At 40.2% G+C, this 12,831-nt stretch overlaps 1 protein-coding gene and 1 long non-coding RNA gene across 4 annotated transcripts in view; one reads left to right on the forward strand and one right to left on the reverse strand.

Moving 5' to 3' along the window:
- Nucleotides 1-12,831, forward strand: part of LOC143934146 (uncharacterized) — a 159,181-nt gene that overhangs the window by 90,073 nt on the left and 56,277 nt on the right. For all 3 annotated transcript variants that reach the window (XM_077457509.1, XM_077457511.1, XM_077457510.1), the window contains 5 exons: nucleotides 112-180; nucleotides 4,223-4,324; nucleotides 5,779-5,919; nucleotides 7,406-7,483; nucleotides 12,346-12,434. In XM_077457509.1, the coding sequence (XP_077313635.1) occupies nucleotides 112-180; nucleotides 4,223-4,324; nucleotides 5,779-5,919; nucleotides 7,406-7,483; nucleotides 12,346-12,434 (479 nt within the window). The remainder of the gene's footprint in view (nucleotides 1-111; nucleotides 181-4,222; nucleotides 4,325-5,778; nucleotides 5,920-7,405; nucleotides 7,484-12,345; nucleotides 12,435-12,831) is intronic.
- LOC143934147 (uncharacterized) lies at nucleotides 6,220-8,650 on the reverse strand. The gene is made up of 3 exons (XR_013263218.1): nucleotides 8,483-8,650; nucleotides 6,541-6,648; nucleotides 6,220-6,413 (listed from the first exon to the last, which is right to left on the reverse strand). It is a non-coding gene; the product is annotated as an uncharacterized LOC143934147 (long non-coding RNA).

Genomic DNA, 12,831 nt, shown 5'->3' on the forward strand with positions numbered 1-12,831 from the left:
CAATTTGGGAGTAAGTAAGCCATGACCAGGTCTATGTGACGAGAGGGGACCATGTTATGTCTGCCCCTGGTGAACACTACATCTTAAATTTGCTGTTTTGTTTGAATGCAGGCTTTACCAAATCTGCAGATTACGACTATGCTTATGAATATGTTCCTGGTCCATGTGTGAAACCTAATGGTAAGCAAAAAAAAAAAAACCTAAACAGTAAAATCAGTCTGTATATAAAGTAAAGCATGCTTGTTATACTGACTGGGACCTAAGGGGTTAATGCTCTGCATTGTGTAAAAAGGCTGTTTGATGTTAACTTCTCTGATCCCCCCCTTTTTTTTTTCACGTGAATGTTTTATTTGTTTTAAATCTCCATTTTATGAAAGTTTTCAGTTAAAAATACAAGTTAAATTTTATAACACACATAGTAGATTGGGTAAACATATAAAAATGTATAATAGTGTTTAAATTACACTATTTATCACTTGTATGTCAAGCGTATATATATTCCTCAGATATAAGTACCTATTTTAACGATTTCAGCCCCAGAAGGATTTACCCACTTCCTGACCGGGGCCATTTTTTGTGATACGGCACTGTGTCGTTTTAACTGACAATTGCACGGTCATGCGACTCTGTACACAAACAAAATTTATTTCCTTTTTTTCCCACAAATAGAGCTTTCTTTTGGTGGTATTTGGTCTCTGCGGTTTTTATTTCTTGCGCTATAAACAAAAAAGGACCGACAGTTTTGAAAAAAAACACAATATTTTTTACTTTTTGCTATAATAAATATCCCCAAATAAAAAAATGTCTTCCTCAGTTTAGGCCGGTATATATTCTTCTACATATTTAAGTGTATATTGATTGGTTTGCACAAAAGTTATAGCATCTGCAAAATAGAGATAGGGATAGATTTATGGCATTTTTATTACTAGTAATGGCGGCGATCTGCAATTTTTATCGGGACTGTGACGGACAGATCGGACACTTTTGACACTTTTTTGAGACCATTGACATTTATACAGTGATCAGAGCTAAAAACAGCCACTGATTACTGTATAAAAGTCACTGTCAGGGAAGAGTTTAACACTAGGGGGCGATCAAGGGGTTAAATGTGGTTCTAACTGAGGAGGGATGGGACTGCCTTGGGGAGGAGATTGATTATTGTTCCCATATACTAGAAACACACAATCTGTCTCCTCTCTCCTGCCAGAATCTGGCTCTGTAAGAAGTGATTGGGGTGCCCCGGAGGACATCGTGGCCACTGGGCACATGCATTGGCTCCTCAGTGACGCGGCGGGCCCCCTATACCCCTAAAGCGGCCATGTACAGCTACAGCAATTCGCGCAGCCAATCTGTCACTGTCAAATGGCGGGCGGTCCACAAGAGGTTAATATTCACACAAGTCGAGAAAAAAAATTGCATTTAAGTTAACTCTAGATAATTGTGTGTTCTGCTTTTGTTAAGGTGGGGAGTATTGGTTTGCCTAGATACTTCATCATGGCTCATTAGGTCCAATGGCCGAGTTCCCATTAGTCCAAGTCAGGGACTCAGGTGATTCTCTAAATCTGATCCAGTCATCCCAGGTATGGGAAAATTTGTCTTCCACTCCCAATTCTTGTGTCAACAGCCACTCCAGTTTTCTAATAGTCTAGTTCAATTGCCCATTCCCTCAGGGATGGTACGGAAGTCGATTTCCAACGTCAAGGAATAACTGTTCTGGCTGCATTGATAAAGTGTCTAAGGATATCTTTTTTCGCTGACTGAGGAGAACCTGGTATCATGGATAGGAGAGCCACTCTGAGCGATAGTTGGATAAAGGAATCAGTAAGTTTGCAGTGTAGATCGAATGTTTCCAAAACATGCATAAAGGTGGGCATTCCTACCAAATATGGAGCATGTTTCCTTTAGTGGTAAGGCATCACCAGCATGTATCTGATGCTCGGAATCAATGCTCACCAAACATGAAATTAGCAGAAAGGGCCCAAGGGGTCGCGCTCAAGAGCTGAAACATGTTTGTGTTTGTGGCAGGACAATTGTGTAACGTTAGTATGCAAGACAAAATCCTGGAACTCTCTCTTAAGACAAAAATCAGACGCTCGGCCGGCCAACAATTGTACCGTGTGTACGAAACTTTAGCAATTATGATCAACAAAAAAGTAGTTGATACGGCTATAAGAATGGTGGGCTGAGGAAAAACATGTGTAGTTTCTCAATTTAGGATGCAATATTTTCCAGACATCAATCAAATGAAGATCATATAAAATACGCTTCGGCATTTTTAGTTTAGAGGACAACACTGAAGATTTAGATGTAGATGTATCTAATAGTGGATCCATAGGGAAGTTAAAGTCACTGCTCATGATGAGTCTCCTTTCCATGAAGCCAGACAGTATTCTCAGATAACTTATGACAGTTTGGATGTGATTAACGTTTGGTAAATGTATGTTGGCCAATGGAAATTTTCAGTGATGGTTGTGTCACAATCGTTTGAGCCATGATGGAGTGTAGGAAGACCAAAAGAGGAGAAAAAAAGAGAAATCTCCAAAGGTGTTCAAGAGTGTCACAGAAAAACCCTATGTTTCCTGTATTGACACAGGACACTTTGTGATGTATCAGACAATAGGCACTATTTGTGCCAATCCTATGGGGGGGTGGTGGGGGGAGACAAAAGAAAGGGAAAAAAAAGCATGAGTTGTGTCCCCGTCAGCAAAGCAGATGTGTTATCATCAAACTATGCCCACATAATTCAACAGATTTTGGAAAAAATAATGTATTGCAGAAGAGCCAACAATCTTATGGCTATCTAACTGCACACAAATTAAAAAAAAGGGGGGAGGGGGAGGGGCAGGTGTTGGATGGGGAGATGAGGATGAGGAAGAACCACCCCTACAACATGAGTGTATATCTCTTATATGCTCTACATCCCCTGGGGAAATAAATGTACCCAAAGTGTGTAGGGAAGGGATAACTTGGCCCACAATGTACTGTTAGATGGAAATGGGTACCATGGCCTAAAATATAACCAGATATGGTCACCATAAGCTGTAACTTGACAAATCCCCTATGTAGCAATTTAAAAAAAGTTTTTTGTTTTTTTAAATTATAGCCTAAAAAAAGGGGGGCCAAATATGGTCATCATGGGCTTTAGCACCACATATTCTCATTATAGAGGAATGAAAAAAAAGGGGGGGGGGGGTGATAAATACCCACCCCTACAACATGGGTGCATATCTCTTGTATGTTCTACATCCCCTGGGAAAAATACATTTACCCAAAGTGTGTAGAGAAGGGACAACTTGGCTCACAATGTACCCTGTGATGGAAATGGATACCAATCTCCTAAAAAAAGAGCCAGATATGGTCGCCATAAGCTGTAACTTGACAAATCCTCTATATAAAAATAATACACTTTTTTTTATTAAATTGTAGCCTAAAAAAGGGGGCTAAAGATGGTCACAATGGGCTGTAGCACCACATATCCTCAGTACTGTCCCCAATCCATCTGCTGATAGAACAGAGCCTTGAGTGCACTCTGCACATGCTCAGTTTAGTGAGTATTGCTAGAGAGATTTTATTTTTTTGGTTGGGTGTATGTGATCAACACAGGGCCAATCAGCACTGTTCAGACAGAAATCAGGGGTCATGCAGCCTCATAGGATAGTCAGAGCAGAATGAAAACTCCTCCTACAAGCTTTAACCAGTGCTCAGCTGGACACTGACAGAAGCCACAAGAATGCTATATACTGCTGATGAGAAAATATATTTATCATTTTGTATTTACAAAAAAAAATGCATTTCCATGTTCTGTGTACTGTGGGAGACAAGATATAGTGAATGCAGGGTCCTGGATTTAGTAACACTTTAAAAGGAGATTTACTAGAGGAGTCGGTTCAAATCCCAAACACAACATCACCCGCATGGAGTTTGCATGTTCTCCCTATGCTTACGTTTTTTCCAGGTACTAATAAAAAAATATTGTTTATTGTGTTTCATAATTTGAAGAGTGGCCACTGAATTACAATGGCTCTCATATTTCATGGTCAAGGCTGCAATTTCGCCTGCAGGTGTTGTAAAATCAGTTTTACCATACAGGGGCTGAATTCTTCCTACGCTTAACTCTTCAACAATCACAGTCAAACTGTGAAGCCATTAGTTGCAAGGAAATCATGCATTACTACACCAATCCTTATCTGCTGAGTCTTAGTGCATGCTCTCTGATTTTCAGGAACACAGGATTCCCACCTATACATGGATGTTCCATCCGCAGATTCCACAGACCTGGGAAACTCTACTCAAGACTGGATGCCAACGGGGCATCAGGCTTCTGGTATAGTCATCCTATGCCATTTTTCATGTTAAGATATTGAACATATTGAATGCAATTTATAAAATATAAACCACCTACCACTCTACATACCTCCTCTCCCAGTGTTGCACCCCATTTATTCTCCTTTACAGTGTTATATTCTCCTCCTATGTGGCTGCTTCTTTCCCCCTTAACTAAAGGATGAGTACACTTTAAACAAATAAGTATACAAGCATATTTATTCTTTCTGCTTTTTTCCCAACCTAAAGCAGTGGTGGTCAACTGGAAAATAAATAGAGGGCCCCAAGTGTGGCTCCTAACACATCCAGAGGGCCACAGAATAGAAGCGCGTTTTTGCAACTAAACACCCATAATTGGTCATGGCAGTGAAAGTTAACCTCCCATCTCCGTCTCCTGCAATTGGGGTCATAGCAAGTTAACCTCTCGCATTCCCCCTGTATTGGTGACCATGGTGGTAAAAGTCAATCCCCTCCCCCCTCTGTATTGGTTGACATGGCAGTGAAAGTCACCCCCCCCATATTGGTCAGTGAGAATGTTAACCCCTCCCCCTATTTCCCCCCCTGTATTGGTGCTTATGGCAATAATAGCTAACACTCTTCCCCTTTGCATTGGTAAACATCGCAGTAAAAGTTAATCCTCTACATTGGTGGTCATTGTAGTGAATGTGCTACCCCCCATATTGGTGATCATGGCAGCAAAGGTGTTAACCCTCTAACCCCCCCCGTACTGGTGGTCATAGAAATTAAAGCATTAACTCCTCTCTGTGTATCAGTGAAACCTCCGCCCCATTGTTGATCACATATCCATGACATTCTCTCTCTCCCCCTACTTTACCTGTACTGTGGATAAAGATAAATCCATTCACAGCACAGTCTCTCTCTTTCAGTTCTGGGTGCTGGAACGCTCTGCTTTCTGACTGGTGTCCAATAGCCTGCAGGCTTCATATAGAGGGCATGTGGTCCATGTGTTGGGCACCAGGGCCCTAAAGTAACCTATCCTACCCCATCCCATTTTTTTATACCTACCTGTACCCTAGTTTACCCAGCTCAATCTTCATATCCTGAGTCTGAAATCTTTCTGCAGTTCATCCTAATAGACTTTTATGGGTCAGTCTCCCAACTCAAGATGTCTGTGGAGATCAGCAGCACAGTTCTGGCCAGAGGAAAGATTATGGTCACTGACTGTGAACCTTGCCAAGGCTGCGGGATAGACACAGGTAAGTATACATCTGCCTCTGGATAGGATGAGTTCTTCTAGGGAGCTGGAGGAAGAAAGAATTAGTAAACTTTATGTTTAAGTGTACCTATCCTTTAGGTATATATATATATATATATATATATATATATATATACATAAATAAAGAAAGCTTGGTAAATGTTATGTTATTAATTTTGTAACACATAAATAACATCCTATGTGTTGAGTGATTCTTTTCATCTCTTTTTTCTCCTCAGTTATACCTTTGGTTTCTGTAGCCTCTGACAAGCCAGTTAATAGCGATTTATATCTAGATGTGCTACCGGCAATGCCTGTGGATCTGGAGATGCAGAAAATGCCGCTTCAAACTCCAAACCGTTCATTGGCTCCTTCACCTGGTACAGTCAGACCTCCCATTGCTCAGTGGAATACTTGTGTTGTCTGACATACAGTATAGTATTGACAGGTTATTGGTCTTCTGACAATAGTCTACTGTACCTTTGGGTTGATCTGTATGAAAATGTTAACAAATTCACAATATGTTCATTTGAATACAGAAGATACCCTATATCCCTGAAAATGCATGAAGAACATACTCAAAAATGTGTCTGTAATGTTACTAAGTGGGAGCTGGAAAAGAAGAGGGATTTTAACGGTGCAAGAGCATTTATGAATTTGAAAATATAATCAAAAAGAAATTATGGTTTTACAATTTTATTAAATTCAAAGTTAAAAAGTTCTATGTAAACATTATCACAGAGAGTCAAGCAAAATGGTGGTCAGAAAAAGCGTGTTGTTTGAAGTATATGTAGTATTGCACATTAGCCCGACATGTTTCGCTGACTTGCTTCTTCAGGGGATATGCAAATTGGACCACAAGTATCGTGATAAACTGTACATTTATAAAGAGACAAGAACAAATAAATACAAAAAATTGTAAACAAAATCATCAGTTTACCTAATAAGGGGAGCACAGTTTCTGGCAGGGGAAAAAAAAAGAGGGGGGGGAGCAGACTTACCCTACGATGAGGTTGGACCCATGACAACCACCAAATGAGCCCGCAGCTAAAAAAGTCCCCTAAGGGAGAACCTCTCTTATGCAGTCACAGAGGAGAGGGGGACCATGGCTGGAGAAATAATGCAAAATCAAAATAAAAAAATAAATAAATATGAATTACAAAAAATGATAAACCAAAACAAAATCCCAGCTGTATAAATGAAAAACAGCTGTGGATAAAGGAGCATTATAGCTCACAGAAAAATAAGACTAATAATAAAAATAATAATGTTACGTTTTCTAGCATATTGAATGACTTGCCTAAAAAGAGTATAAAACAATCCCTATCTGCTGGTTGTATATCTGGTATACACATGTTTATTTTATTACATTATTATTAAAGGACAACTTTACTTTTAGTTTCCACAATGCACAAGTGTGAATCGATCCTTTGTGTATTTTTTTTAAATGCAAGCAGTTTAAGTACCGTACTTAATATTACCAGGTATCAGCCTTTTGCAGTCCATATTCAGCAGAGGAAACAGCAGTTATTTCATATGCTGACATGGAGTATGCTAAAAGGAGGCGAAAGGAGAGCGACAGAAAGATGAGCTCATCATAGAACTGCCCCTGCTTTTACTGCCCAATTTCAGACAGGGGCGGGTCCAGGACAGTCTGGACTCAGAGGAAGCAGGATGATTGATGCTGGCTATCAGGCTGAGGGCATCTTGTGGTGGAAAAGGAGACCCATGGGGAAGAGTTCCAGATTTAATGTATTTTTTACTTTTTTTTGCTTGTTATTTTTGGAGTTCTGCTTTAAATAATATTGAAACATGATTTTATTACACTTGTTTTACCTTTTAATTGTTACTAATTATTTCTTGTAGTCCCTCCCCCAGAACAAAGGTTGCCAGCTAACTGCAATATACTACATCTGAGAATTGGAAAGTTGGTAGAGGATCCAGGTAAGCAGACACAAGAGTAATGCTGGCCACACACACAGCAATTTTAACATCTTTCAGCCAGCTTTTGACCATAAAAATAACCAAATAGATAGACACAATTAGTGGGCTATCTAGGGTATGGCAGACAGGGCTCATTGGGCGTCATGTGAGGGGAGACCACACCAATGGAGACAATGGAGGTGTTTGCCCCTTTTATTAAGCTGTGCCCCATCCAGACATCATAGTGACAGATCAAGCACATCAAATCACTGCTGTCACAGGTAAACAAAGAGCCCATCAGAAGAAATGAGCAGTTACAGGTGACAGCAGCAATCAGCTGAGTGGTCTGTCATAGTTTCATAGTTTCATAGTTAGTAAGGTTGAATAAAGACACCAGTCCATCCAGTTCAACCTGAGTGAGTGTCTACAATTGTCCCTATCTATATACATTGCACACTCACATCAATCTCTACCCTCAAGGAGCCCACTATCCTAGGTCCCAATTCCTATACTAGGGCCAATTTTGGACAGAAGCCAATTAACCCACATTGCAATTACTGCAGGTCTGTTTTGATGGGAGGTCTGAATGTGGCACAGGTTAACAAAAAAGCACCTGTCCTCACCCCTGGCACAAGGGGACTGACTGGTTAAGCTGTCATTACAATAATTTGCAGGTCTGCATGGGGCAGGAATCATTCTTTTAAGGTCCAAAATATCTCTGCTAGTACACTATATTTCCCTATTCTACACTGCCTCATTTCATATACCGTTTGTGTGTTGCTTTTTCTGCATATCTTCATTCCTTATACCATGCTTGTATGTTCCCTGTTCACACCGCCTCATTCTATGTACAGTGATTGTGCATTTCATATTCAACACTCCCTCATATACCATGCTGTACATTCCCTATTCCACACCACTTTATACCATATGCCATGCTGTACGTTCTCTATTTTTCACCACTTAAATCTGTATACAATGTTGTATATTTCTTATTCCAAACCAACAAATTCTGCATACCATGCTTGTGCATTCTCTCTTCTGTACTGCTTCATTCCATAGTGTATGCTGTGCTGTATGTTCCCTTTTCTGTGCTGCCTCATTCTATGTACCTTGTTGTACATGCTATGTTCCGCATAACCGTATTCTGTACTTACTCCTTATTTCTTATTCCTTATTTAGCACCAATCCTGCAGGCCCAGCAGCTCTAGTGTTTATGTAGTGTAAAATATATACTGCACTATCTATAAAAGGTAACAAGCTGCGGCTCAAAATGTTATACGACACCAACAAAAATAGAAAGAAAAAGGAGCTGCGCTGAATAGGTGACGACACTAATCAAACCAAAAATGGTAAAGTGCTAATAGTGATGATAAATAATGATGATAAGTTATTTATTATTTATTGATAATTCACTTATCAATACTAAGTAAATAAATATATATTGATGAATAATTTAAATTGATGTGAACACATGATTAAAAAATCAACACATGATAGTGATACAGTGAAGTATTGTGCTAAAAGTACATAGCATAAACTCAATGAAAATGTAAACACGTAGCAAAAACAAAAAAAATTATCCACATATAAAGATGATCCGGTCAATGATGTGATGAATAAATAACAGATAGTCCTCATAAAGTTCCCTGATTCTTTAGCGTTAATGTGACACCCAGACTTTCACACAGGAAAACTTGTGAAACACCTCCACCACGTATAAACACTGCCGCTTACCGGAATTAGGTGGTCCCTTATTACAGGGGGCCACACTGCGTGAATGGCTATAACCCCAGCCAGGGATGGTTATGGCACCCAAAACGATTCCTCAACTCGATAGGATAATCCACAGTTGAAACGCCACAATTTATGACTGACTGGTATCCATAGAATTTCCCAGCTCCAAAGCATTAATTTGTATTGGCAAGCATGCGGCGGATTTCTGCAATCCCCACGCAGGCATCCTCCTCCTCCTCCTATGCTCTACCTGTAGCCACCCAGGTGCCAGGAGACTCAAACAAATATTAAATACCTGGCCCTGCTCACCCAACCCAATGCAAACAAAGCCTGTCCAAACAGCACGTCGTGAGGGATGACGGGTCCCTTCCTACCCGTACTTTTAGCGCAATACTTCGCGGTATCTCTATCATGTGTTGATTTTTTAATCATGTGTTCACGTCAATTTTAATTATTCATCACTGCTACATTTACTTAGTATTGATAAGTTATTTAATTTATTATTTATTGATAATTCACTAATCGTCGTTATTAATCATCATTATTAGCATTTTACCATTTTTGGTTTGATTAGAGTGTCGTCACCTATTCAGCGCAGCTCCTTTTTCTGTCTAGTGTTTATGTGCTTTTCTGGGGACTGGGATTGGGGTGTCCCTAAACAACAACCTACAGTATGTAACCCAGGAGAAGTGTAGACCTACCTGAACAAAATGGAAGAGACCAAAGACCTGCAGGGTACAGAACACTTTTATAAAACATAACCCAGCAAGGTCCCTTTAAAAAGTAAGGAAAGTTTGAAGAGTTCAGGGGTCAGTAAGAAGCAACGTTGAGTTCAGGGACTTGGTAATAAGTGAGACAGAGTTCAGAAGTCAGTAATATGTAATGCAGACTACAGAGAGCAGGAGTAATGCATAGTTCAAAGTTCAGTAGTAACATAGACTACTGTGTCCAGAGGTCAGCAGTTAGTAATTCAGAGGTCAGTAGTATGTAACGCAGACTACAGAGGTCAGGACTTCATAATTCAAAGAGCAGTAGCATGTAACACAGACTGCAGAGGTCAGGAGATAGTAATTCAGAGGTCAGTAGTATGTAATGCACTGTGCAGGGATAACCGTTAATTAGCATAGAGTTCAGAGGTTAGTAGTGTAATGCTGTTTGCAGGGGCAGGAGTAAGTAATGTAGAATTCAGAGGTCAGTAGTATGTAGCACAGACTGCAGAAGGGAGCAGTAATTAATTCATAGGTCAGTAGTATGTAATACACAGTGCAGGGGTCAGCATTAATTTCACAGAGGTCAGTAGTATGTTGTGAAGCCTGCAGAGGTCAGAAGTAAGCAAAGCAGAGTGCTGAGGTCAGTATTAGGTAATGTACAGTGCAAGGTGTAAGCAACAAAGAGTTGAGGGGTCAGTAGTAGGGTTGCCACCTGTCCAGGATTCACCCGGACAGTTCGGGTTTGGAATCTTGTGTCCGGGTTTCAGTCTGCCTGAAACCCGGACACATTATTTAGACTGAGCTGTGGCTCCCCTAGTAACTGAGATAGTCACACAAAAATCTGTTGCCATTCGTGAGCTGTGGGATGCTGTCTCGGGGCAGGTTTGGCATCACTGGGAGGGGGGGCATGATGTCAGCAAAAGCAGTTTGGCCACACCCACTGTTTGCCGCAGCATGCTGCATTACCACTCTCCTTGGGGCACCCAAAGGTGTCCCAGGTCTTTTATAATCCTATAGTGTATACTACTAATAAAAATGTGCCCTGTGTCACTAAAGTGTTCGGGTTTGGCTTGAAGAAAAGGTGGCAACCCTAGTCAGTAGTAAGTAATGGAGTGTTCAGAGGTCAGTAGTATGTAATGCAGATGGCAGGGGTCGGGAGTAAGTAATGCAGAATTTAGAGGTCAGTATATGTAGCGCAGAGTGCAAAGGGCAGGAGTAAGAGTTCAAAGATCAGTAGTGTGTAACACAGAGTGCAGGGGTCAGATTAGTAGTGTTAGTATTAGTATTAGTAGTGTTTAATGCAGAGTTCAGAGGTCAGAAGTATGTAATGCAGAGTGCAGAGGTAAGGAGTAATGCAGAGTTCAGAACTTTGTATCACAAAGTACAGAGATCAGGAGTAAGGTATGTAACATCTGCGGCTAGCTTGTCACGGAAGTGGGTGCAGATACCTGCACTTTACCTGCACTTTAGAGTGGAGGTCCGCTTTAAGTACACAATGGGGTTTAATTTCTAAAACTGGAAAGTGCAAAATCACTTTCATGCCCCTTTAATTGGCTCTTTATCATATGATTAGCTGTGTCTAATCACAGCTGATCCCATGTAAACAAATGCCAGTTATCTGCATTTCCTTTCCTCAGCACTGTCACTGTGTGAGGAAAGGAAAGCCAATAACCAGCTTTTCTGACAGGTACATTTACACTGATAATCAGGGAACTCATCATCAGTGCTCTGATTATCAGTGCAGCCCCATCAGTGCCTCTTCATCAGTGCCCATCAGTCAGGCCTCCCCATGGCAATCAGCGCCACCTCATCAGTGCAGCCTATCAGTGCCCATCAGTGCAGCCTCATCAGCGCACATAATTTGCTACATTTTAGAACAAACAAAGAAAAAGGTTGTTAATTTGTTTAGCAAAAACAAAAAAACAAAAAACAGTGGTAAATAAATACCACCAAAAGAAAGCTCTATCTGTCTGGAAAAAAGATAAACAATTTAATATGGGTACAGTGTTGCATGACTGAGCAATGGCCATTAAAAATGACAGTGCTGAAAGCTGAAAATTGGCCTGGGCAGGAAGGGGGCAAAAAAGTACACAGTAGGCAAGTGGTTAAAAGCTCATCTTTTCAGGGAAGCTTTTCTCTCCTCCAACTAATACACTGTACTTTTACTTTCTCCATCAGCTTGTGTTCCACAGTTATAACCTTTTGTATCACTTGACCCTCCCTTTTAGATTGCACACTCTCACATGCAGAACCCTCTTTTATTGAATTGTATTGCAACTGCCTCCCTACCTTTTGTAAAGTGTTATATATCATGTATAAAAATATTACTAATAATAAACTTCTCCCTCAGCACACTTTATATACTAGCAATGTTTTATTGTTGCAGCCCCATACTGATCTTTGTTCTGTCACATTCTTTTTATTTTGTTATTTTAGGCAAAGAAACACTAGACATGGGATTTCCATTATTGTGCAGCAAGTGTTCTGCTGCATTCTCCGAGCTCAGTCATGTAGAAGACAACAAGGTAACACAACAGTTACATTTTTTTTACACAACAGCTTCATTTTAAGTTGTTTTTTGTTTTGTTTTTTTTGTTTTTTTTAACAATAAAGGTGTAATATATTGCAGCTTCCCAGATGTGGTGACTGCATTTGTTTTTTTTTTTAATTTTATGATTTTTTGTTTATTTCTAACTGGTAATCCTACCAGAAGAATGCTTGTTATTCTATGGTGACAACGCTAACTTGCTGTACTGTTTTTTTGTGGAGGAGCAGCATAATAATCCTGTTTGCATCTCATTTGGACTATAGAAACACATTATTATCTCCATAACTAGGGATGAGCCGAACACCCCCCGGTTCGGTTTGCAGCAGAACATGCGAACAGGCAAAAAATTTGTTCGAACACGCGAACACCGTTAA

The sequence above is a fragment of the Lithobates pipiens genome, unplaced genomic scaffold (assembly GCF_037356315.1).
Source record: "Lithobates pipiens isolate NorthernLeopardFrog02 unplaced genomic scaffold, aLitPip1_a1.2 Scaffold_27, whole genome shotgun sequence".
NCBI lineage: Eukaryota > Metazoa > Chordata > Amphibia > Anura > Ranidae > Lithobates > Lithobates pipiens.